This window comes from Phocoena sinus, chromosome 11 (genome assembly GCF_008692025.1).
Source record: "Phocoena sinus isolate mPhoSin1 chromosome 11, mPhoSin1.pri, whole genome shotgun sequence".
Taxonomy (NCBI): domain Eukaryota; kingdom Metazoa; phylum Chordata; class Mammalia; order Artiodactyla; family Phocoenidae; genus Phocoena; species Phocoena sinus.
In genome coordinates, this window is record NC_045773.1 from 81,702,495 (window position 1) to 81,729,409 (window position 26,915).

The window sequence follows — 26,915 nt, forward strand, 5'->3', positions numbered from 1 at the left end:
AGTGAGTATGGATGTTGTTTACACTGTTGTTGTCTTCTGGGTCTTGGTAGGATTGGGTTCATATGGGTCCAGAATCCCATTCTGGCCAGTATTTTACTTCCAACTGATTGATAAAAACAGTTCCATGTTACTATTTTCTAATGGTGCTGGGAAAGTAGTGTTGGACATCCACAGCCTACAGCTTTGTTAATCCTGTCACTTCACTGGGAAAGTGTTCTTTCAAGTCCTTTTTTATAACAGTGGGGTAATGCAGCAATGCTCGGTGTAGATCAGAGAGCCCAGGACTTGCTTCCCAACTCAGAAGCGGCAGCCTAAGCCCTTGGGGGCATGAAGGTCACCACGTCCTAAGGAGGAAAGATAGGCTGAGAGAACAGCTCCTTTCCAGGGTATTTGGATCTTTCCCGCTTCTGGACATGGCCTCAGAAGACAAGATTTTGTGGTCTTACTTAGTCCTGTACCCAGCATTGTGGTTCATGGCTGAAGATCATGAATTGGTGGTATGTCCTAATTCATTCATTTATTCATCAGGTTTTAAGAGAAATAACCAGGAGCTAAAGAGAGGGGCTTCCACGAGGCTAAGTTAGGTTTGGCTGAATGCTCTCAATAGATATAAATACATATGATAACATATATTATGTATGTATATAAAATACTACACAGATACAGAGCAGTGCTTAGCACATAATATGAAGTGCTTTATGCACAAGGGCTTATTTAATGCTCATAACAACCCTGCAAAGTGGGTACTATTGCCTTTATTTTACACAAGGAAACTGAAGCACAGAGAGGATAGTAATTTATCCAAGGTGCACAGCTAGGAAGCAGCAGGGCCAGAATTCATACTGAGGTGGAACACATGACCATATACATCATATCCTGCCTCACAATATCTATGGATTATGCTTTTCCACATGGGAAGGCAGAGCAGAAACTGAAGGCTTGGAGTGCCAGTCTGTTGACCTGGGACGTTAACAGTAACTCTGTCTACTCTAGACTCAGGATTTGCGACTGGAAAACTAGGTGAAGAGACCCAGTCAGAATCGCATTCCAGTTTCACTTAATGTAGTACATTGGGGCAGGGAGGAAAGATAAGAGCCCACAAAGAGGGCACTTTGCTTGTACCAGTCCAAGAAAATGTGCCCCTAGGATAGACTCCCTGGTCCTTGCTGCTGGACTGATGGAGCTGTCTCCAGGCTAACTTAAAGGGTCTCACATTGGGTCTGCTTTATCTCCAGTAGACCCAGTGCTTTAGGAGCAGCATCTTGAATTTTTATTAACAGCAGCACCTGGAGCAGTGATAAGCAGCCTTGTTGGATTTAGCAAAGCTACTTCCAATTTGAAATGGGATCTACTACATAGTGAATCTTAACAATGCTGAGTGAAAAAACATGTCTTAAAAAAACTCTACCTCGGGCTTCCCTGGTGGCGCAGTGGTTGAGAGCCTGCCTGCTGATGCAGGGACCACGGGTTCGTGCCCCGGTCCGGGAAGATCCCTACATGCCGCGGAGCGGCTGGGCCCGTGAGCCATGGCCCGCTGAGCCTGTGCGTCCGGAGCCAGTGCTCCGCAACAGGAGAGGCCACAACAGTGAGAGGCCCGCGTACAGCAAAAAAAACAAAAACAAAAAAACTCTACCTTACGATACCCTTCTTATAATATGAATAAAAGGACTGTGGTTACCAGTGGGGTGTGTGGGAGGATGGGATAGAGGAGGAGGATGTGTGTGGATGTGTTTCGTACTGTCTATCTGATTCTTTTGGGTGGTGGTTTAGAGTTATTAAAAACAATTTTTTAACCTGCCATTTTGAATGAAGTTAAATGAACCTTGTAAATGATTCTAAATTTACTCATCTGCAGAAAGGTAAGCATTTGAATTGGTATAGTCACAATATGGACCCCTTTAGGCAAACATGGGCCCAGTAGCATTCTTTGGCTCCTCTCTGGTTCTTTCCTCAGAACATTTGAAGTTGTTAATTACACATTAGGCCTTCAACAGCTCATTCTTTTGTTCTTTTGCGGCCCGGGAAAACTGTGTTTGTCTTCAGCTGCTCTAGTTTTTTCTGATACTGACCCAGCAGGTACAGAAGAGCATCTACCCCAAAAGCAGACAAGGCCTAGAAGGGACAGGTTCAGAGAATGAAAGGGAACTGGGCATGGCCCCTGCCATCCAGGATATGCAGTTGAGAAGATGAGAGAATACACATGACAAAGGCAACACTTAAAAGCACTAAGAAATTAAGAGCAAAGCTAGCATATCCATTTGTTAATACCTTCAGTTATCTGTGATCCTGACCGAAGTATGGATGGAAGTCACACATCTCTCAGCAAAATAAAAAACAACTTGAAAGCTTAGTGTACCAATGGTGGGTGGATTGCTTCTTCACAAATGCGAGACAATGATTCTTTGATTCAAATACACAATTAACCAGTGTTAATTGTGCCCTGGCTGAACTTGACTATTGAGAATACAAGAGAACATGACCCTGTCCTTGGAAAAGTTAATAAAGTCAATTAAGAGGAGAAAAAATAACATGAAAAAGTGGAGATCGACAAAAGACCATTTGCGGATAAGTAAAACATTGTGTGCTGAAGGAGACCTCATTGTGGACCACGGTAGTGGGAAGAAGCTGAACACTTAGGTCTAATTTCTTCTTGAGTGCGCTTTTTCTTGAGGCTGAGAGGCTGGTACCTAGTAACTTGGTCCTGCAATAAATTTTGACTTGATCATGTAATTAAATCACTACACTCCTGAACCTCCTTTAACCCAGTAGTTTTTCTTTTGACAATCCATTTGTTTAATTTTTTTAAACATCTTTATTGGATTATAACTGCTTTACAATGGTGTGTTAGTTTCTGCTGTATAACAAAGTGAATCAGCTATACATATACATATATCCCCATATCCCCTCCCTCTTGCGTCTCCCTCCCACCCTTCCTATCCCACCCCTCTAGGTCACAAAGCACCGAGCTGATCTCCCTGTGCTATGTGGCTGCTTCCCACTAGCTATTTTACATTTGGTAGTGTATATATGTCCATGCCACCCTCTCACTTCGTCCCAGCTTACCCTTTCCCCTCCCCGTGTCCTCAAGTCCATTCTCTACGTCTGCGTCTTTATTCCTGTCCTGCCCCTAGGTTCTTCAGAACCATTTTTTGGTGTTTTTTTTTCAGATTCCATATTTATGTGTTAGCATATGGTATTTGTTTTTCTCTTTCTGACTCACTTCACTCTGTATGACAGACTCTAGGTCCATCCACCTCACTACAAATAACTCAATTTCGTTTCTTTTTATGGCTGAGTAATATTCCATTTTATGGCTGAGTAATTTCTATGTGAGGTCTTTGTGAAGAATAATAAGAAAGCTCAACCAAACCAGTGTAGATTATTCTAGGGGAAGTGACTTTGCTAGGATATTAACAAAGTAGCTTAGATTTCATATTGTGCAAACAATACATGAATATGACAGTATTGCCCCAGGTACAGTTCCACATAAAACAGTCAAGAGATTCATTTCAAGGTTGGAAATTAAAGCCTGTTATTTGGGGCTTCCCTGGTGCGCAATGGTTAAGAATCTGTCTGCTAATTCAAGGATACACGGGTTCGAGCCCTAGTTCGGGAAGATCCCATATGCCCACCACAAGTACTGAGCCTGCACTCTAGATAGAGCCCACGAGCTACAACTACTCAGCCTGCGTGCTGCGACTACTGAAGCCGGAGTGCCTAGAGCCCGTGCTCCGCAACAAGAGGAAACACCGCAATAGTAAGTCTGCGCACCACCAAGAAGAGTAGCCCCCCCACACACACAACAACAAAGACCCAGTGCATCCAAAAATAAATAAATAAACTGCACTTACCAAAATTGAAAAAACATAATTTTAAAAAACTGGATAAACTGATCTAGTGATTCCACTTCTAGAAATAATTATGGATATTTGAAAATATTTATGCAAGGATGTTCTTTAGAGTATGTCTCATGAAAATGAAAAAAATAATCGTATGTTCAACAATATCCATTCGATATGGGATAATTGCAGTACTTTGCAATTTAAAAAATTATAAATTTTTAAGAAGTTACAGTCGCCTCGTCTGGGATCACTTGCGGGACAATTATAGCTTATGAAAGAAAACAGAGCAAATCTCAAATCTTGAGGGGAGGGAAATTAGGAAACTATTTTCCCCTATACTTCTCACTCCCCATTTTCTCTATCAAAAATAGCATATGAAACCAAGGGAGTCTAGAAATCTCAGGTTCTACCGAAATTAAAACTATTTCTCTTTATGCAGAAAACAGAACTAACGTTTGCCATACATAAAGAAAAAGGAAAACCTTTGTGTATCAATAAATACAAAAGGTAACCTATCGGGACAAAATCTGCTTAAAATTCCCAAATCTATGTTTCTACTGTCTGAACTTCACAGCCCAAACACAGCAGTTGAAACAAGTGAGTCAAACATACTTGTTGAGTTCCTACCATGTATGCCAGGCACGGTCCTGGGCAGGCACTGGGCCTACAAAGGTTATTTTCGCAGTTTCCCTGACCCCTAAGGACTCCCAATCTAGTTGGAGGAATGATTTCTTATTTTTTAGTCTCAGGATTTCATTAAAATATGTGACCTTCCAGACTCAGAGCTCAGATTACTTTGCACAAAGCTGAGAAAGCTGGAAAAGTCTGAGTCAGGAGATGTGGCACGTCCCTCATTTTCCCCCCGCTATCCCCCTTAAAAATCGCCATTTTATCCACGACCTGGCAATGGACGCCATGGAGACTTTCACTCCGGAATATCTGTGAGTGACCAGGAAGGTCAGGAAGCAAGCGTGTCGCTCCCAGAGTTTCTCTGGACCTGGGACAGGTCAATCCCTTGGGGCAGAAACTGGCTTTGTCAAGTCTACACCGGCGGGAGCTGTCGCGCCCTACAAGGATTTTCTCAGGCTGTTCCTCGGCTGTCACTTTCGGAGCCCAAAACAAACACTTCTCGAGTGGCAAGGCAGATCTGGGGACGAAAAGGAAACTAATAGAGAAGATAAAATGGTTCATGCCCTAGAATCGGGGTCTTTTGCTACATTTTTGGTGATGTTCCTCACTGTCTTCAAAAGAAAGAAAGCCTAGGGCGAGGCTAACTACGCTCAACATTTCGGTAAAGATTAGAGGCTGGAGAACCCACCAAGCGACCTGAGCTAAAGATGGTATTCTTTTTTCCCTTCCCTCCCGAAATATGAGCTGTCTTCCTTTTCAGTCCACAGGTGGCCTTTTATTCTCGGAGCGTTAGCCGGCGACTCGGACGTAAACCCTTCTCTGGAGTGTACGTCATAGAGACGCTGCTGTTTGTGTCTATTTCAATGGAAAATCTGGCTGCTTTCGTAGGGTGTCAGGATGGCCGAGTGGTCTAAGGCGCCAGACTCAAGCTGAAGCTTCCCTGCGTTGGGGATTCTGGTCTCCGTATGGAGGCGTGGGTTCGAATCCCACTTCTGACACACTCTTTTTTCCTTTCTCCTAATTTCCAAAACAAAAATACTGACAAGAGCAATATGTATAAGCAATTTATCAACTCACTGTGTTAAAAACTGACTTTCAAAATTTTCTCACAGGGACTGTTAATGCCAAAAATATTAAAAGCTGAAGCATCGCGATATTTTTTGGAAGCCACGCTATTTGGAGCGAAAACGCTTAATAAAGACCGGAGAGTACTACAAGAGGTTGGTTTTTCTGAGGCATCGCGAGATAATCTAGAAACAGCGAGTTTTGGGAACCCAGATAGTTCCCTTCGCTTTGGTGCTGGAGGAGAAAGGGGGCAATGGTCCGGTACCCTGCCTGCTCTGCTTATTTATCCGGCTCATCCACTTTGTTGCAGACCCAGGCCCTGCCCTGAATACTTCCTGTAGCACTTTGCTACCAACCCCACTCCCCTCTGGCTCATGGCAGTGCTGTCTGCAAAGAAATCTTATATAGATCCTCCGGTCTCTTCTCCATTTTCAAAAGTCATGTACTAGTTCTCAAACATTTCCTTTGTAAATTATGCACATTCACACTCACGTTGGCGTCTGATAATTATTTTGTTTCCTCAGTCAAAACTGAGTGCCGTTGTAACTCCTGAATTAAATGTGGAAGTTATACTTTCCTCCTCCAAATCTAACCACCATCAGTATTTTACTATATTTCTTACACTCCTGTTTTCTCTGCATTCGTGTATATATATTCATAAATATTTTGTTCGTTTTTACAGAAATGCAGTCATACGAAACATGCCATTCTCTCACACATTATTTCGCTTAATAGATCTTGAGCTCATTCCACGTGAACACTTAATCTTTTTCCTTACAAAGGAAATGTTGCAAATCATTCCACAGGACAGGTAGATCCTATTTCATTTATCTACTTTTTTTTTCCTCAACGTTCACTGTATTTATAATTACCATTCTTTCAACAAATATTTAATGAGTGCTTATTATGTACCAGGGGATGCGGCCCTGGTGCTGTGCCAGTAGAATAGAATAGGGTAGGATACGATAGAATTAAATTTTAATTTAATGTTAAAAACAGTAAAATAAGTTTATACCCTGTGTTGCTTATATTCCAGTCAAATGACTGATTCTGCCTCAGGAACACCACATTCCAAGATTCCCTTATCTCTCAGGAGAAGAATATACACATCCCAGATCTTGAGACTAAGTATTTAATGCCAGCTATTGAAGATTCATATATACATGACCATGTATTTCTCTGCCATTATGACCACTCATGACTACTCATTTGAGCTTTGATTTTTATCCTAATAGTCAAAATGCAAGAGACTAGGCAGGTGAAAAGAAAACCTAGTTTATTTGACAATTAAATTCTCCAGAGACATTCATCAGAGACAGATCCAATTGTTTGATCTGAGAAGTCACATTCTGAATTCAGATGGCGGGGACCAAATGGTTTCAAGTACTACCAAACATGCTCAGCTCCCTGCAGTTCTTAAATTAACTGTGGTTAACTGAAATATGAAATGAAATATAAAAGCTTAAGGAGGGGAAATCGATTCTCACAAGACTTCTATTATTTTTATTAAACACATAACTGTACAGGGCATATTATATCATATACATGTATATCCACTGCCTAATAAAATCATTTTCAGAGGAGCAGACAAGTGTATCTATGAATACTCTGGAAGAATTTGTATCTTCTTTGGAGAACTGGGTGAATTGAAAAAACTCAGGAAGATAGTTGAGGTGAAGAGATAGCAGCTGTTTCTCTTGGAGAGTTCTAGAAGAAAAAAAGAAGCAAGGATGCTATCATAAATGACTTTTCATGTGACTGTGATATTGGATATTTAAAAGGTTGATTTTAGTTTTAAAAAAAAAACACAATTACAGAATTTTAACAAAACTACTTTTTAAGAGGAAATTTCCCATTTCACTTGCAAGTGCCTCTTGGAATTATTGAGAAGATACTCCACCACTTCATTCATCCTCTTCTTTGCCCTCCCCATGGGGAGAGAAAACTGAGTAAAAGTCAATAAGGGTTTTTACCTTCTTTGACCCACATTTCTCTTTTGGGTGGAATTAATGTTCAGCTGTCCTTTTGTGGTCTCCCTCAGCCCTTTGCTTTGGTGGTTTCTAGGTGTACCTGTGTCTTCATGAGCTGCCAGGTGAGTGTGTCTTCTGGGTTCCAGGTGTAGGCATGGTAAGAGGGAGTAGAGAAAGTCTTTTCTAGCTTCAGATCCAAACCATGTTTTTCAATCTACATTTATCCCCCACAGAGTTGATATTTTATTTCTGCCACTAGTGAATATGCCTCAATTGTTTCCAAATTATTAAATGATACTTTTTTTAAAAAGGTAAAATTATGACTTTCACACTAATGAAAACAAATATGTCAAAGACTACTTAATTCATGAAAAATGTAACAACCAGTAAGATGTTACAACTGGTTCAAAAGAAAATTCAAAGTATCACATATTTATAGACAATTGTAATGTTGGAATAAATTTACAAATGGATTTTTTTAACCTGTCAATTTCAGGGCAATGATCAATTGCATTCCACTAAACACAGTTCACTTGCATTTCTGTGGATGAAAATCATTTGCACTATTATCAGTTTTCTACAACTTAAGAGTTGTAAGACACCTCAAATCTATGAAAGTTGTTCTTATGGACTGAATATGTTCCCTCCCCCCTCCCCCCAATTCGTTTGTTGAAACCCTACCCGCTAATGTGATGGTATTTGGAGATGGGGTCTTTGGAAAGTAATGAGGATTAGATGAGATCTACCCTCGTGAAAGGGATTAGTGTCCTGAGAGAGCCTACTTCCTCACTCTGCTCTAAGAAAACAGCCTTCTACAACCAGGAAGAGGTTCCTCACTGGAACCCTGACCTCTCGGACCATCCTGATCTCAGACTTTCTAGCTTCTAGAACTGTAAGAAAGAAATTTCTGTTATTTAAGCCATCCAGTTTATGATATTTTGTTATAGCAGCCCAATCTAAGACAGTTGTCCTAGACAAAATATTGAGTATAGTTGCCTGTGCTATACAGTAGGTCCTTGTTGGTTATATATTTTATATATGGTAGAACATTCAAGTGCTTTATATGTACGTTTTTCAGGTATTTTTATTTTCATTAACATCAGGGTAGTGATGACAAGAGAGAAAAGGAAAAATAGGAGAGGGGAAAATGACTAAAATTTCTATCTAATTCAATCACTTATGGTTTGAAGTATTAGCCTTTGAACTTTGACCCTTGACCTATTAGTGTCTTCTGTGAAAGCTTCCTCTTTCTTACTTCCTTTCCTCCTTTTCTCTCCTCCCCTTTTCCTGGTCACCTCCTCATAACTGACCTCCCCCACACCCTGACTCTTTTTTTTTTTTTTTTTTTTTAAGGAACAAGAGCCTAGTTTTTTTTATTTGATCATTTCTTGCATTTGAAGTACTCCTCGATGACATCCTTGGCCTGAGACTCTTTGCCATAGTCCTTAACCACCACACAGCTGCAGCCAACCACTTTACGGGGTTTCCCCTCTCTGTCAATTTTACAGAGGCCTACCCATTCCCCTAGTTTCTTGTTGTCATCAACCTTAATCAGGTTGATTTGGTGCTCAGCACAAAGGGCCTCCACCAGCTTGACATACATAGGCTCATCACAGTTGGATGCAAGCACACAGAGATGGGCTTGGCGCTTGTCTAAGGCTTTGGCAGCTTCGCGAATTCCACGTGCTAGGCCATCGTGGATGAGGGCGGTCTTCAGCACCTCTTGCAGAGCAGTATTAACGTCCATTACACCTCCAGCAGCAATGCCTTCCTCGGCCATGGCGGTGGGTTACGGGTGGAGCCGAATCTTGAATGCACCCGCGCCTCGGCCTCCGCGCGGTTCCGCGGCGGCAGGGAAAGAGCCCCTGACTCTTTTATCTTTAGCTGAAGTTGGTAGTCAAGCCTGAATTCTAAGCCACCTGTGAGAGTTACTCATTTTCCTTTGGGTATCTCCCATGTATATGTACACATGTTAATAAACTTCTGTTTGTTTTTCTCTTGTTTATCTGACTTTCATTACAGGGGGCCCAGTCAGGAACTTAGAAGAATAGAGGGAAAATTATTTTTTCCTCCACTACAAATTGTAAAATTCTACAAGCCTTTTCTGGGAGAGTCTCAACCATTGTTTCATCCATAAAAGAAGTAGGAAAGCAAAGCTAGACTGGGACCTGGTTACAGATTGTGCTGAAGAGGAAAGCAATGAACTTTTGTTACAGGTTTTAGAGCCCAAGTTAATCTAGAGAGGTTGTAGGATATGAGTTAAATACAATCAAGTGATGACTCTTCAAAAGCGTCAAACTGTTGAATTCTCCTGTCATAGAAGTTGAGGAAGAAACACAGTGACTGAGTAGAACTGTGACTACTTGTGGCAAAAGGCCATGGTTGTTTCAAGTTCTTTGGAGCTATGTTCCAAAGAACAATATCATAAGACCATCTACTTCATGCTTTACTTCCAGGATTAAAGGAGACAATGTGTGCAAAGTGCATAACTCTTCGTAGCACAAAGAAAGGGGTCTGTAAATGCTATGTGTAGGTAGAGAGGCAAACAGCCAGTTAACTCTGGTGGTGTCGGGGAGTAAGTTCGAAAGTTTTAGCAGCTTCTCTGCTTCCGATGCAGGAAACTGAAGCGGAGGAACCACTGAGAAGGCGAGACAGCCAACGTCCTAGAGAGGACCGGGAAGTAACCTTGGTTTTTGTAGGCTAGGCTCGCTTTAGGAGTGGCCGCTTTAGGATAAGTTAATTTTTACCATCCCCATCTGGAGCTGCAGGGAGGAGGTCGGATTCACTGGCCGGAAGGGTGGGGTGAGTCAGGGGTGAAGTGGTTCCGGCTGTGTGGAGACCTTGGAGCTCCAGCTGGGGCCCACTTTTCTGCTCTGGCGCTCCCGGACGTTTCAAACTTGGGACTTCTTTGTGGTCCTCCGCGTCGGTCAGACTCGCGTCCTGGGACCACCTGCTTTAAGGCTCGTCTGCACACTTTCTGCAGATCCTCAGCCCCTCTTCCCCTTCTCAGAGGTGGGTGGGTGGGACTGGAAGTGCCAAGCTTCTAATCTCTTGGTCTTTCTGGTGACCAGCCTTATTCTGAGTCTATCTAAGGGCACCACCCTAAGTTACCTCATTAGGATAAGAGCAAGGATAAGGATAAGATAAGGATGTGACTGACAAACCACACTCCTATCACTATGAAATCCCAAGAGTTTGAGGAGCTTTGTGCCAGGAACCGGGGACAAAGACCACATATATTTATTATACCATACTCACTTAACATTAACAAATCCATCAGGGCATGCCCAGGCATGAGTTGGCTGGAGCTTGGTTTAGCAGAGATAAAATTTTACAGTCATACTCCTTCAGGAAAGAGTCTTACCCAGTGACCAGTTCCGAGGTCCAGCCTGACTCTTAGGCAAGAATGAAGCATATTTCATTTGAGCCCATAGATATTTGAAAACTTTGAAACTCAGAAGGTAGGTGAAATATTGGAAGTGTTCATTCACTCTGAGACTTCCCTTGTAAAAATAGTGTTTTGTAATATTCATGATTCCCCACTTTCTGTCTCAGGAAAAGATGCTCATTATATCCAGAAAGGTTTATAAAACACATGATTGTGTACTAGCTAAAAATTGATTGGAGGGTAATAGGGAATGAGTACCTGACTTGTTTGGCTTTTAAAGTGTGAGTAAATAATGCAGAATCATGCTCGCTTCAACGGCACATATACTAAAGTTGAAAATGATACAGAGATTAGCATGGCCCTTGCTCAAGGATGACACGCAAATTTGTGAAGAGGTGCATAATTTTAAAAGAAATTAAAAGTGAAAATATCAGTAAATGGGAGTTTGACTAAGCTATCCTCAGAATGATACATTTCATCCTAGCCACTGAGTTCATATGATGCACCTAACCAATACTAACCAGTGTAAAGCATGTCTAAGATTTAAAAGGTGAAGTTAAAATTCAACTAAATTGTGGATAGCTCCAGCTCAAATTTAAAAAGATACTTTAAAAAAATGTGGAATACCCAGCATAGAAATTAGGTTCAGAGGGGACCAAACTATAACCACTACAACACAGGCCCAATATCTCCACTGATGAGTAGATATACAGTTGTCCCCTGCTATCCATGGAGGATTGGTTCCAGGACCCCAGTGGATACCAAAATTGATGGACACTCAAGTTCTGTATATAAAATGGCATAGTTATTTGCTTATAACCTATACACATTCTCTTACATACTTTAAATCATCTCTAGATTACTCATAATACCTAATAGAGAGTAAATGCTATGTAAATAGTTGCTGGTGCATGGCAAATTCAAGTTTTGCTGTTTGGAACTTTCTGGAATTTTTTTCAGAATATTTTTGATATGGAGTTGGTTTAATCCATGATTGCAGAACCTGCAGATATGGAGGTCTGACTGTAAATGAGATGAGTGTGGTACACCATCAGAGTGTTCCTAGGAAAGCAATAGTACAAGTTGCCAAATCTGATTTCTCTTTGAAATTTAGTATTCAGTTAACTCATCAGCTCTAGTATCATTCAGTTTCTTGTAAATTTGTTGTAGAACGGTAGCACTTTATTGAAATGACACATTGAAAACTCCTATTTTAACCCCATTTCATCCATTTTTATTACAGAAATCTCCCTTTCATGGAACATGAGGTGAGAAAGAGACTATATTTCACCACTTAAAATAGCATGCCTGTACTTCTCTGGTGGTGCAGTGGTTAAGAATTCACCTGCCAATGCAGGGGACACAGGTTTGAGCCCTGGTCTGAGAAGATCCCACATGCCATGGAGCAACTAAGCCATGTAGATCTGGACTATGTATCTTTGGTGAACTTTATGTAACTTGTCACCGTGTCATTTTGATGAATGATCCTTTGTCTTGAGAATGTATATAACTGTATCACTGACCTCTAACAAGCAGAACAGTCCTCAGAATTTTCTGAAAGACTGTCTCCCAGGTTATAATCCTTATGTTGGCCTGAATAAAATTCTCTTTTTCTTCTTTAGATGGACTTGATTAATTTTTCATCTACATTTGTATAAGTGGAATCATACAGTATTTGTCTTTTTGTGACTGGTTGATTTCACTTAGCATAATGTCTCCAAGGTCTATAAGGCTGTTTGGGTTTAATTTCACCTCTTGGCTATTGCAAATAATGCTGCTATGAACATGGGTGCAAATATCTCTTTGAGACTCTGCTTTCAATTCTTTTGGATATAATACCCAGAAGTGGAGTTGCTTGTCGGATCATACCATAGTTCTATTTTTAAATTATTTGAGGAACCTCCCTGCTGTTCAGATCCATTTATGGCATTTGCACTCTTGCTAAAACTAAACCTATCATGGCTACATAGATGTTGCTCCAGAGTACAGTTCAATTGGAATAAAAGCCTTTGGTGGCTTTTGCCTTTATGCTTCTCTCTGAGATTGCTATTTGGGAGGTAGAGGCCGTTATATTTAAGGTAGCTAATGAAAATCTGGAGAACACCTATTTCAAACCATTCAGAGCCACAGTAGTAGAGAATCCTAGCAGACACCTTGTTTCCAGAAATTTAACTCACCATTACCCCATTTAATTGATTTTTTTAGTGACCCCTTCCCTCCACCCCACCACGAAAAAAGTTCGGTATTTTAACTTTGAAAAGACCAAGTGCCTTCATATTCTCAGCGAGTTAGCACTATTATTCCTTATGCCAGGAATAATAAAACTCTGTTTAAAGGAGCCCCCATCCCTTATTTTTGATCTCAGCCTGTTGCTTATTTCTTTGATAGGACGTGAAACAAATTTTAGTTATTTTGTTTCTGTTTATTTGATTTCATTTGTTGGGTCCGGTAGAAAGTAAGCTCCTTGAGGACACGTGGTATTTCCTCCTTGTTCATTTGTAAAGTACTCGTCACACACCAGGCCTCCAATATCTAAATGTTATATAAGAGTTTATTTATTGAACTCACATCAGCAACAAGAAGGGAAAGGAAGCAAATCAGATTTTAAATATCTTCCAAGCTTTATCCAACCCGGCAGTGAATGAGACCAGCAAAGGGAAAAAAACGACGACCACGAAGGGACTCGAACCCTCAATCTTCTGATCCGGAATCAGACGCCTTATCCATTAGGCCACGCGGCCAGCTGACGAGAGCGCTCTCTCACGTAGCGTACAAAAGGTATGTAAACAGGAGGGGGAGGGGGCTTTTCTACCGCGGATTCTGAAGATCTAGCTAAACAAGAGTTCTCAAAATTCACCAACAGTTAAACTATTTCCAACACCGTCTAAAAGTTGTAAAAACTAATACATAAATGTCAGGAACTGTTAGACGGTTCATCGTTGTGGACCCTGTTGAAGTCTTTGATTAATGACTTCGAGAGGTGGGGTAGAGAGGAAGACTTTGAGTCTAGAGCTGATGCTGCCTCCCTTATGGAAAACAGCAAAGAGGAAGGAGTGAGCACAGATGGTGCATTCGGAGGGGAGTCTGAAGGGAATAATGGAGGTGCTGGAGGAAGGACAGAGATAGCCTGGAAGCTTCATAGAAAGTTCTCCTGTAAGTGCAAGGTTAGCTTAAGCCTAGAAAGGAATAGTTTATCCAGTATATATATATATATACACATATACGCTTGTAGGTTTAAAAAGAACGGAATGAATGGACGCTGTCAAGGAACTTGGTGATTTCCATGCTTGACTTGGATACGTCCCAAATTTGACTTGTTTTTGACAAGAAGATGTCCACTGGTTCGTTTATGGGTTAAGCCACAGAGCAATAGGGTTTTTTGAAAGAACCATGCTCATCAAAAGTGTGGGTGGAATAGGAAAGATGTGAAACGTCCAGCCCTAGAAGTAAAGCAGTAACACTCATGTATCCATTTACTCAATGGTTTTGGTTTCTCGAAAATGGCCAGCTATTTGAAACAAAACCAAATCAAAGAGAAATTTCTCCCCTCCTTTATCTTACACTCTTTCACAAAAAGACTTTTCCCCACCAACGTCTCCCATCCCTCCCACTGTTTTCTCCTACGGTATCTTCTCTTGGGGTTAACACAAAACTCAAATTATCGCCTAACCTGTCAATCAAGATTTTTGGAGTGCCTACTGTAGACTTTGACATCTCGCTCAGGGCTGGAATCTAGGGACATTGATGAGGGAGAGACTACTGAGGGTGGGGTGGAGGGTGTCCCAGAATGAGCACGAGATTTGGAGTAATAACAAGTGTGCTTCCCTGTCTTTCCAACACAAGATTATATAAACTGTTGCAGAGCAAAAAAAGTGACAAATATTTGCACTGCTGTAAAAGTAACTTTAGGATTAAAAACCTTAGAATTTACATTTCAGAGAGGAAAAGAAGAAATGAGGGAAGATATAAAGCTCAACGAATTACAGACCTGCCGTTTTCAGTTCTATTATGGACCATATTGCAGAAATGAAACCATTTGGGCACATAATTTTAAGAAAAGAACATTCTAGAGTTAGTGATTTTATTAATAATCCTTTGGCCAAGAGTGAAAATACAGACTGAAGGAATCTTAATACCCTCTACTAAACAAATTTAGAAAATTGAAGGCGGACTAGGGATACTAGCTGGGAATGAGTTTTGCATAGCAATTAAGTTGCACTCTTTGGAGACTGGTGGTTACATTCCAGAGGAGAAAACAAACTTTTGAAGTCTAAACTCTTTAATGGATTCTCTTGGATTTTCATCTTAGCAGCCATACCATTTGCAAATAAAAATTGGTCTCCCCTAACCCAGTTTTGTACTTTTTATTTCTTTTGCCTCTTCTTTGCCTCTTGTTCAAGTCTTTAATACATTTTTTAATATTAAAAAAATGGAAGTATAGTTGATTTACAATTTAATCTATTTGAGGTAATTTCTGTGTATGATGTAAAATAGTGCTCCAGTTTCATTCTTTTGCATGTGGCTGTCCAGTTTTCCCAACACCATTTATTGAAGAGACTATCCTTTCCCCATTATATATTCTTGGCTCCTTTGTGTGGGTTTACTTCTGGGCTTTTTTTTTTTTGCGGTACGTGGGCCTCTCATTGTTGTGGCCTCTTCCGTTGCAGAGCACAGGCTCCGGACGCGCAGGCTCAATGGCCATGGCTCACGGGCCCAGCCGCTCCGTGGCACGTGGGATCCTCCCAGACCGGGGCACGAACCCGTGTCCCCTGCATCGGCAGGCGGACTCTCATCCACTGCGCCACCAGGGAAGCCCTACTTCTGGGCTTTCTATTCTGTTCCACTGATCTAGGTGTCTTTTTTTTATACCATACTGTTTTGGTTACCATAGCTTTGTAATATAGCTTGAAGGCAGGAAATGGATGCATCTAGCTTTGTTCTTCTTTCTCAAGATTGCTTTGGCTATTCAGAATCTTTTGTGGTTCCATAAAAATTTTAGGATTGTTTGTTCTTTTTCTGTGAAAAGCACCATTGGAATTGTGATAGGGATTGCTTTGGGTAGTATGGACATTTTAACAATATTCATTCTTCCAAACCATAAGCAAGGCATATCTTTCCATTTATTTGTGTCTTCTTCAATTTCTTTCATCAGGGTCTTATAGTTTTCAGGGTACAGGTCTCTCACCTCCTAAGTTAAATTTATTCTAAGGTATTTTCTTGATTGGTGTTTTAAAGAGTGAGTAAAAGTGAAGGTCCAAAAATAATAATATAACTTCATATATTTTGCGTTAACTGAAACATCACCAACCTTTTGAAGAGAGGAGAAATTCCTTATAAGTTTCTTTCATCATATAAGTTTCTTTCACACTTAAAATGTGTCTGGTACAGATTCCAGTTTCTATTTATTTCAAGGGATGAGAACTTCAAGACGTTTTGAATCTCAGTGGAGAATCCTCTTAGATTTTTATATTTCCTCCCTTCTTTGTTCATGGTGATATTGCATTTTATTAACAATTGCTGCCTTTATATGCAATCTTTGCAGCTTTAAAAATTAAGGTTAAGCTACTAACGGGGTTCAGGACATGCTACCTCAAAATGTGGTACCTTGGTATATTGAATATTTAAGCTGAAGGAGTTTGAGAAAACAGGTTATAAAACTCTCAGGTGGAGGTGCCTTCCCTATACCTGGAGGGAAAGAGCATCCTTACCTCACATCCCCTACAGACAGAACTGTGATTTCTCTGCTCTTTCTCTGTAATTCTGATCTTTCACCTGTTTGTTCCATTTAATCCAAAATCTCTTTCTCCTTCAAGAGCGGTTACATTTTTATTCTTCCAAATACATGTCTTTTCTGTCATTTCCATGGTTCCTTGGAAGGGCAAGAGATAGTACCTACCTGCCAATCTCCTTGCCCTAGCCCATGGCTTCCCTGCTCTCTTTTACTTTTTCTCCATCCTTCTTATCCCCCAGTTTTAATTTCTTCAAAAATTGAAGACATTTTAAGGGGTTATTGTAATAGTTCTTTGGCTGATGAATTCACAAGCAACATTTGTTGGGTGGAGTATCGGTTGTGAAAGCATGTGCTGGCATGGGACATTGACACGGTGGGGGTGTCCTATTTTCAGCACTCTGGAAGATTTATTTTCCCAGCATGGGCTGGCAGCATGGAGCGGTTGATTTTTTACCCAAAATGATTCTAAGCAGGGAAATCATTTTAATTTAATCACTTTAATTTCTGTCCAGCAGCTCTACGTAAGGATCATCACTAGAGATTACTTGAGGGTGGAAGATATGACTTCTGTTTCTGTGAGCTGCATACCCCTTGTTTCATGGTGGAGGTGATTCAATGCATTCCACCACATCTACAGTTACTTCCTCCACTGAAGTTTTGAATTCCTCAAAGTCATCCATGAGGGTTGCATCAACTTCTTCCAAACTCCTGTTAATGTTGATCTTCTGACCTCCTCCTATGCCATGAATTTTCTTAATGGCATTTAGAATGGTGAATCCTTTCCAGAAGATTTTCAATTTACTTTGCCCAGATCCATCAGAGAAATCACTATCTATGGAGTGGAATCTTAAACCAGTCAATCTGGAATTACCTAGTCAACACTAGTGAGATAATCTGCCTGATAGACCCCTGCCATCCTCCAAAGGAAGGTGACCTTGCCACAAACAATCCACTCTTTGCTAGTAACATCCTTGTCCTGCCCCCTCCTGTCTGTAAAAGCCTTTCACTTTGTACAGCACTTTGGAGCTTCTTTCTATCTGCTAGATGGCATGCTGCCTGATTCATTAATTGTTGAACAAAGCCAATAAGATCTTTTAAATTTATGCAGTTGAATTTTGATTTTTAACAATGTCTAAATTCAGAAATTTTGTTTTTTTCTGAAAACCTTGTAAAGCATAAGCATTTTTCTACAGTCTGTCTTCTCACCCTCTGCTTGGGAATCCCAACCAAACATAAAAACAAGCAAGCAAGCAAAGTCAGTGTTTCCCACTGCTGTCCCAGCAGCCCAGGTCTAAGCAGACAGCGTCCTTCTTTAACACTCAACACTGTTCCCTGACAACCACATAGATTGGTTTCCCCTGCTGCACTTTAGAAAGACACCTATATTCGGTTACATAACTTCCAACAGTAGGGGATGAAAAATAACTTTTCCTCTACCTTCTAAGGTTTCTAGCTGAGGCCCCTGTAACAAAAGACAGATTAAGGAAAGAGCGGACATATTTATTAACGTGTATATCTCATGGAGACACCCAGGGAAATGAACAACTCTCAAAGAAGCAGCTTATAATACAGGCTTAACTCCGATCTTCAGCCAAAAACAAAGAAGTACGTGAGGAGCTAACCTAGAAAAGCACGGTAAAGGAGGGTACGGTTTGTTATGCAGATTTAAGTCAGGGCCTTCTCCACTGATTAGATTCTCTTTATGAGTTAGATTCTACAGAGGTTGTGAATTTTGGTCCCAGGAACCATCAGCAAAATCTGAAAACCTGTTAGAACTGCAAATTCTCGGGCCCAACCCCAGACCCACTGAATCAAATTCTGGGGATGATGTCCTCAATTTATATTTCAACGAGCCCTGCAGGTGATTCTGATGCACCTAAAGTTTGTGAATGACTGGACTAGTAGGACCAATGCCTTCTGCTCTCTCACCTTAGAGCAAGGGGCCTTTTTTCTCTCCTGCCTAGAGAAAGCGCAGGAGCGATAGGGATCTGGGACACTTCTACTGTTCTGCGCATCCAAATCCCCGGCGTCTTGAGGAACCCCCTCTGCTGCACTCTTCCTCCCACCTTTCTGCCTCCTGCTCCTCACTTCCCTTCTTGTCTTTCTCCTCCTTCTGTGTTAACTTTCCCAGGATCCTAGTTCATTCCAGTTTCTGTCCCTAGATTTTCAGGCCCAGTTGTTCCCAAACTGGTCTATCTTATTCAACTGAGGGAATATTTATTATTTTTTAACATTTATTTTGTTGAAGTATAGTTTGATTTACAATGTTGTGTTAATTTCATACCTGTACAGCAAAGTGATTCAGTTATACACATGTATATATACATAGATATACATTCTTTTTTCAAATTCTTTTACATTATGGTTTTATTACAGAATATTGAATGTAGTTCTCTGTGCTATACAGTAGGACCTTGTTGTTTATCCATTCTATAATATAATAGTCTGCATCTGCAAATCCCAAAACTCCCAATCCTTCCCTCCCCCCTTCCCACAAGTCTGTGAGTCTGTTTCTGTTTCACAGATAAGTTCATTTGTGTCATAACTGTTAGATTCCACATATAAGTGATATCATGTGGTATTTGTCTTTCTCTTTCTGACTTACCTCACTTAGGATGATAACCGCTAGGTCCATCCATGTAGCTGCAAATGGCATTATTTCATTTCTTTTTTATGGTTGAGTAGTATTCCATTGTATATATGTATCACATCTTTATCCATTCCTTTGTCGATGGACATTTAGATGGCTCCCATGTCTTGGCTATTGTAAATAGTGCTGCAAATGAAACATAGGGGTGGCATGTATCTTTTCCAATTACAGTTTTGTCCAGATATATGCCCAGGAGTGGGATTGGCTGGATCATATAGCAACTCTTAATTTTAGGTTTTTGAGGAACAAACTTCTGTTTCCCATAGTGGCCTCCACTAATTTACATTCCCACCAACAGTGTAGGAGGTTCCCTTTTCCAATTGAGGGGACATTTAAAATAACATAAGATTCCCCAGCAGAGCCGGAGATTCTGAGCGCACTCAGCGTCTAGGGAGTGGGGACGGAAGTCCGTAGTTTTATTAAGCTCCTCCAGGTGATGTTCCATCTTTAGGGACCGCAGAAGTGTTGTATAAAAAACACTTATATATCCCTTTAAACCTCTGGGTCCTGAGGGTCGCCTGTGGCCCATGCTTTGTATGTGGCCCCTTGTCTATCCGACACTCCCCGCCCCGCGTGCAAAATCCCTGGGTCTCGACAGGGTCTGAGTCGCCGGGATGGCCAGGTCCGGGAGCTGGGGAGGAGCCGAAAGGAAGATCGTGATTTCAGGTCTTCAAGAGTCCCACAGGTGTGAGAGAGAATCAAAGAAAAAACTTAGGAAAGAGATTTAGGATTTACCCCAAATACTCATTTCTGGGTTGACCCTCGTACCCAAAGCCAGAGAACGGCGGGAAGCGCCTGATAGTTGAACCTCGGAGAGTAAGGGGTCTAACGACTGCAGACGCACGGACAAGCCTACTCCTTAAAACGCCTTCCTTCTGCGTACTTTTCACTCCGTGGAGGACTCGGCCCGAAAGGGGGCGCTATAAGGCTGCTCGGTTTCTTTCGCTCCTCTTCCCGGCGCGCGCTTCTCGGTGGTGCTCGCGATCCCAGCCGCCATGCGGTTTCCCGACTCCGAGGCTGGACGCCGGAACCTACCGGAGTCGGGGGCTGCGGCCGACGCGGGCCTGTCTACAGTGTCCCTTCAGTCTTCTCTCCTACCTGGACCTGAAACCCCATGACACCGTTTAGACTTTCTTCTTTTTATCCTCCTGCATTGTACTCGGTTTTCTGGCAACCTTTTTAAGCAGAGGTCTTATCCCAGACCTTTCCCTGGGGGCGGCCAGTCAGGACTGCTCCCTTCTCCACCGGCAGGTGGCCGTCGAGCTGGCGTCCGAGAGGGTTACCAGTAGTGGGAGAGCTCAGGACCAGACGGGACTTTCGGTAAAATGTTTAGTTTGCCTTCTCACAGCCTAGCTACAAGACAGTATCCAGTATAGAAAATTCAAAGATTGAATTTGTTGAAGTAAAATTTCGTTGAAAATGTAGTAGCGGGTCATAGGAACATTTCTGAGCCTCTTTTAGAAGGAGGGGGTGTAGCTCAGTGGTAGAGCGCGTGCTTAGCATGCACGAGGCCCCGGGTTCAATCCCCGGCACCTCCAGGTTTTTCTCCTTTTAACAATTAATATTTTTAGTACTGAATCGTTCCTGGGCACCTTCTCGTTTGCTGAGAATGTCCGCCGTCTGGCCTCTTTTCTTTCTTTTGTTCCCTTCAGGTCTTTTAAGTCACAGAAAAAAACAAGGAAAACAAACCGACTCTTTTTTGTTTTTAATATGGACGCATTTTTGCTCTAGGGCCGTGGCACCACACTGGGTAGCTGAGTCAACTAGCGAAAGACACGATTAAAGAGGCTGGGGGAGCACCAAACCGCTCAGGACTCCAGAAACCGAAAAACAAGCGAGGTACCAAATTAACAAGCACAATTACATAGTTACGTTTCGCAGTATCATCTAAGGGCAAGAAACACAGAAAGGAGAAAAAACAAGAACAAATGTGAAGTCCATTTGAACTTTTGAAAATGTGAAGGAAATTTTCTTTAGATTCCTTCGTTTTCTGAGCTGTTCCTGAGTGAAGGAATAGATACTCGGAGAGGAAAACTTTCCTATGGGTTTCCCTACCACTCTCTTCCCATTACAGCCTCCCTTTCTTCTTTTCTCCATCTCTCTGTTTTTATACATTATATGCATTTCTTTGACTTATTGTTCCTGACTTTTTTTTTTCATGGTTCCTGACTTTAGAGTAACTTTTAAAGTACAATGTAAGCTTTGGATCTAGATAGAAGTTGTTTATTGTGTTAAATAAGTTCTCCCCTTTTTACCTGACTTGAAGTAGCATGTGATTGGCTAATTGTAAAAGATGAGTTAAGGAGGGGAATCAATCAAAAAATAAAGATACACACTCCTACCCCCTATTCTTACCACTCCTGTCTCCATCCCACATTTTGAAGGGCCTCACACATGCACGTGTGAACATCTCACACACACTTCCAAGATTCATACATACCCTTGGCCCTTCCAGGGCCACCTCCTAGGCCTAGGACCATGCACATTAATGTCATGGTCTGCCCCCAGGAGGATAGATTCAGAAGGAGGCCTGTGCAGGGCCTGGAAGAAGGGAGGATCAGAGCTGTTTGAGCAGAGAATTCTAGGAACCCTGGTATCATTAGGGAGATACTTGGCCAGGAGAGGCCCCAGGGCATAAGCACTTTTTGCCCAGGCTAAACCTGCCACTGAGTGTTTGCTCCAGAGTTTAAGGGTATATTTGTGTTTAACAATACCTGAGGGACTTCCCTGACTGTCCAGTGACCCAGGCTCCTTGCCTCCACTGCCAGGGACATGGGTTCGATTCCTGGTCGGAGAACTAATATCCCGCATGCTGCAAGACCTGGACAAAACAAACAAAAACAATACCTGAAACAGTCCTTTCCCGATGTAGTTCTAAGATTAACCTTTCACGCTGTCTTTTCCAAAATTCTCAGTTTCCTGACCCATGTATGTGTGGGTCTGGTAGTATCTCTTGCAACTTGTACCTGCTGGACTGTATAGTTGACAATACTTGAAAAGTTGGAATGTAATGTAGGGGAGGAAAACATTTTCCTCGACCCTTTTAGGGTCCCTGACTAGGTCTGAAAATTGAAACAATAAAGACAGATTAACAGGAGAAAAGCACGCAAACTTATTTAGTATAAGTTTTATTATGACATGGGAACCCTCATAAGAAAATGAAGACCCAAAGAAGTAGTTAGACCTGTGTATTTTATGTTAGGTTTGAGGCATAGTGGAGAGTCATATGATAGATGTTGAAATAAAATTCATATTTTATGATAAAACAAGAAAAATTTAAACATGAATTTTTTCTCTGCCCTTTTGGGTGTCCTCTCTCCCCTTTAGTGTGTATCGTGCATTTGCATTAACCAGACCTCCTTAGGAGATAACATCCCTCCTTAAACTTGTAAGGGGTCAGGATGACCCACTACTTGCTTTGTACATGAAGATCTAGATTGTGTAAACTGTCACTATGTCATTTGACGTATTTATCAAATGACATATTGTCTCAAAAACTTATATAACTGTACTTTGACCTCTAATGGGTGGAACAGTACTCAGAGCTTTCTTTTTTATAAGTTTATTTATTTTATTTATTTATTATTTTTGGCTGCATTGGGTCTTCATTGCTGCGCGTGGGCTTTCTCTAGTTGCAGAGAGCGGGGGCTACTCTTCCTTTGTGGTGCGTGGGCTTCTCATTGTGGTGGCTTCTCTTGTTGTGGAGCACAGGCTCTAGGCGCACAGGATTCAGTAGTTGTGGCATGCAGGCTCAGTAGTTGTGGCTTGCGGGCTCCAGAGCGAAGGCTCAGCAGTTGTGGTGCAGGGGCTTAATTGCTCCGTGGCATGTGGGATCTTACTGGACCAGGGCTCAAACCCATGTACCCTGCATTGGCAGGAGGATTGTTAACCACTGTGCCACCAGGGAAGTTCCTCCTCAGAGCTTTCTGAAAGACTGTCTTCCAGGTTATAATCCTCAGGTTGGCTCAAATAATATTTTCCATTTCTTTCTTAGATCATCTATAGATTAATTTTTCATCGACATAAGTTAAAGACATTGTGGTAAATGGGGGAAATTTAGCAAGGCTTGTCTTTTAGGGGTCTTCTTTCTTCTTGGCATCCCTTTGTCTTTGGAGATAAGGGTGTTTCTTTCCTGCATACGGAGAGTACCTGTCACAGGTCACCTTTTATGACCTGTTTCAGGAAAAAAAGGTAATGGAGGGAGGTCAGAGAGCCCTTTCTGCTTCTGCTGTTTTCTCAAATTCCTTCAGCTTAAAATATTCAATATGCTAAAGTGTCATATTTAGGAGTTGTATGTCTGGAACCCTGTCAGTAACAAGATAGAATCTGTCAAAGGAAGAATTGATCTAAACTTTATAGATTTCTCTAACAATGTTATATGTTAAAGGTTTATGGGGATTTTGTGGCATAGATCATATTATCTTAGTGTTACCTGAAAACTGAGTTCACCTCTTGGTGAGTGTTGAGCCAAAAGACACAACCAAGCGAAAGAGTGGGAGAAGGAAAGATTTACTACTTGCTAGGGAGAACACTGGGGATATTTCTCAGAGCTGTGTCTCCCTGAACGGCAAAATTGGCGAAGTTTTAAGTTAAGGGTACATGCATATTCACGAAGGGGCTCAAGCAGGAGAGAATTCAGCATAGAATCGGGGCAAAGGTTGACAGAGTCCAGGCTCTAGTTGATTGAAGTCACAAGGGTTACCAAAGGTCAGCATTATCGTTCCTTAGGTTCCAGTTAGTCTGGTGGTTGAGCGCTAGAGAAGGTTTGGATCTGCACAACAGTTCAAGAATGTGCTTCAGGCTAATCTTTACCTTTGAAACAAAACTGGGAGTCTTTACAACTGATATATTGCCTCTGATATGGTTCTTTCCCTGTTGTGATAATAGCTGTTTGTTCTTATATTCTTTTGTTCCCCTTAAAATCATTAACTACTGAGACTTCTTCTTCTGCAAGGGCAAGCACTGTGGCCAGGCTTAGATCACAAAATGGCTTAGGTCTAAAATGGCTTCTCTTATGTCAAGAAGAGAAGTAGGGGGTCTTTCTCCGTGGACCCCCTACCAAATCTGCCTATGTTAGGGCTGTTAAATTAATTGAACAAGGAGGCCAATAGACTGAGGTGGCTCTAATGTCCACCTAAGCAAACTAAACCTAAGGCTGTAAATGCTTCAAGGTTACAAAATAGAAACAATAAGGACAACCAGTCACAAACAGCCAACTAGGCTTTGAGCTATAGCCAATCAAATAATTTTCTTTCTCTGCTTCTGCACCTTCTTTATATAAGTCTTTCCCCTAACTCTTGTCAGAAGGTATGTTAAAGAAAGCTCTTCTGAAAACTTGAAAATGTTGATTTAAAAAAACATGAATTTATACTACTTTCTCAAAGTTTTGAGAATGATAAGAACAATGAAATGTATGTCTTAACGGGAGAATCTTAAGAATCTCACCTCTAAAGTGAATTTCTCTGTCAATTAAGAGTGCTAAAGGTATTTCCCAAATAGAGAAATAAACTCTGTAAACTGTAAAAGATACTATATATTGGTAACAGAGCTGTTGCCCTAGTCACACTTCAAGTGCTCGATAGCCACATGTGGCTAATAGCTACCATTTGGACAGCACAGATCCACAACATTTCCATTGTTGTAAAAAGTTCTGTTGGACAACACTAAGTTAAAATATTAGTCTTTTGGAAGAGAAAGCTTCACTCCAACCAAAAATTATACAATTTTACTTTTGAAGATATTATTGAAACATAATAAATTTTTTAAAAATTTGGACCACTGAATGAAATCTATTTGTAAATACCCAGATGGTCTTTGAGATAAAGGATTGAAGCCTTGCCATAACTTTAGTTCTTTTCTTTTTTGGAAGGGGAGGTATGATAAATACAGATAGAAAAGATTCAGCTACCCAGAGAGCTTCTTGGGTAAAGTTTTCCTAACCATAACTTTGGAAAGTTTGGGGGAATTTGTCCTCACCATTATAAGTGCTTTTATGTATTGGTAATTTAAGCATCAAAGTTCTGGAGAATGACTTAGGCGCCACCAGGTGGTCATCTTGGGAACACCAAAATCCTTTGCTATGTATGAGAGTTTTGAGATGGCCAATATCTTTCTGTAATGGTAGATTGCTATTTTTGAATATGTCCTTCTGGATTCTTAAAATCATATTGAGAAGCTGTTTTTACAATACATTTTTATTTAGCTTCAAAGTTCTACCTTTAGAATAGTATTCACTATTCATAATTGAGCTATTTTTCAGATGCTATTTTTCTCTAATAAATCATTAATATTTTCCAATTTTTAATTGAGGTTCCCAAGACAGATAAAAACCTCTGTGTTTCCGTATTATAGCATTCCAAAATCACAAAAATTCGAAGTCATATGTGCTTTCAGTATAGATGATAACTCTTAAATCTTTAGCAAAGATGCTCACATTAGAACTATTAGTCCAGTCATCTGAGTAGATGTTGGCAAAGGGGTAGCTTCCTTTACAGTGTTAAGAAGTTGCAGTGTCTCCAGCACAAAGTATACCTTGAAATTTTAAAGATATGAACCATTGACAATGAATTGTCTGGGGGAATATCAATCAGCACATGGAAGTCAGGATATACTCCCCCTTTCTCTATCTGACAAAAGGATCAAAGGAGGATCATTAATATAGTCATATCAATAGATAATTCTGGTCACCTCAGTCTTCTTCATCAGCTTTTAAATACACTCATATCTGACCTCACCAGACCTCTTGCCTCTGAAGAGCTTGGCAGTCAGCACAGTCAACAGCCTCTTCCAGCCTGCATCTTAATAGGATTCTGTTTTAGAATTTCCGCTTTTGAATATTCTTGCTCATATGATCCATGTCTTTTCATAGCCTACAAAAACTGGTGAATCAGAGGAAGCTTTTTTCTCTGCTTGGGTATTTCTCTTGTCGTTCCCTCTGGACTATGTTTAAACACTAAGCTTTCCTTAGGGAGAACCACCACGTACACCACCCTTGCCATGAAGGAGAGTGAGGTGCTGCCTGCAGCACAGAGGGACAACTGCAGAGACTAACAAATGTGCCAACGTGAGAAGAACCATAAGTCCTAAGTGAATATGACTGCTTGGTCTCAGGGACAGTGAAGTGAGAGGGACCTAGTGTATTAAAGCGGTTCCCCACTTACTTTAAATCATGCTTCAGGTCAAAAGCCTAAAGAGGACCAACTGGGATTGAAATCAGAATCTTCTATCAGTCTTTTAACCAGAAAATAAAAAGGCAACAAAACTCTTGTCATCTATGAATACATTTTTCTTCCATTTTTTGATTGAAAACAGCTGTAGAGAACCAAGTACAGTATATGGAATCAATGGCTTTTCTCTCCTCAACCAAATTATTTTACCTTCTCTCAGTCCTGATTTTCAGTACAGGCCCAGAGATGTGGAGGCTCAGACTCAGAGGAAAAAGACCCTTGAATTTTGGGCTCCCATATTATCAAGCTCTCTTATCTGTTCCATGCCATTATTTTGTTGCTGGTAACTTCAGGGTCCCCTGAAGCCAACAGATTCGATGTAAAGTGGAAAGAAAGAGGCTTACTTTTTTTAAAAACTTATTTTATTTTTGGCTGCGTTGGGTCCTTGTTGCTGTGAGCAGGCTTTCTCTAGT

At 41.1% G+C, this 26,915-nt stretch overlaps 1 protein-coding gene, 4 non-coding genes and 1 pseudogene across 6 annotated transcripts; 4 read left to right on the forward strand and 2 right to left on the reverse strand.

The window, feature by feature from the left end:
- Nucleotides 1–26,915, forward strand: part of LOC116762187 — a 382,117-nt pseudogene that overhangs the window by 79,705 nt on the left and 275,497 nt on the right.
- Nucleotides 5,364–5,470, forward strand: TRNAL-CAA. Its single transcript has 2 exons — nucleotides 5,364–5,401; nucleotides 5,425–5,470. It is a non-coding gene; the product is annotated as a tRNA-Leu (tRNA).
- LOC116762404 (40S ribosomal protein S12) lies at nucleotides 8,862–9,371 on the reverse strand. 2 transcript variants are annotated; one of them, XM_032649321.1, is made up of 2 exons: nucleotides 9,054–9,371; nucleotides 8,865–8,951 (listed from the first exon to the last, which is right to left on the reverse strand). In XM_032649321.1, exons 1-2 carry the CDS (start codon nucleotides 9,285–9,287, stop codon nucleotides 8,889–8,891), a joined length of 297 nt encoding a protein of 98 aa, XP_032505212.1. In that variant the 5' UTR covers nucleotides 9,288–9,371; the 3' UTR covers nucleotides 8,865–8,888. The 2 variants fall into 2 exon arrangements, with proteins under 2 accessions (XP_032505211.1, XP_032505212.1); XM_032649320.1 differs by having other exon boundaries at nucleotides 8,862–9,371.
- LOC116763022 lies at nucleotides 11,198–11,302 on the forward strand. Its single transcript, XR_004352437.1, has one exon. It is a non-coding gene; the product is annotated as a U6 spliceosomal RNA (small nuclear RNA).
- On the reverse strand, nucleotides 13,564–13,636 carry TRNAR-CCG. Its single transcript has one exon. It is a non-coding gene; the product is annotated as a tRNA-Arg (tRNA).
- TRNAA-AGC lies at nucleotides 20,743–20,814 on the forward strand. Its single transcript has one exon. It is a non-coding gene; the product is annotated as a tRNA-Ala (tRNA).

Bases quoted from the DNA above. Each gene is read 5' to 3' on its own strand.
- LOC116762404 (XM_032649320.1), bottom strand. From the start codon at position 9,287: ATGGCCGAGGAAGGCATTGCTGCTGGAGGTGTAATGGACGTTAATACT.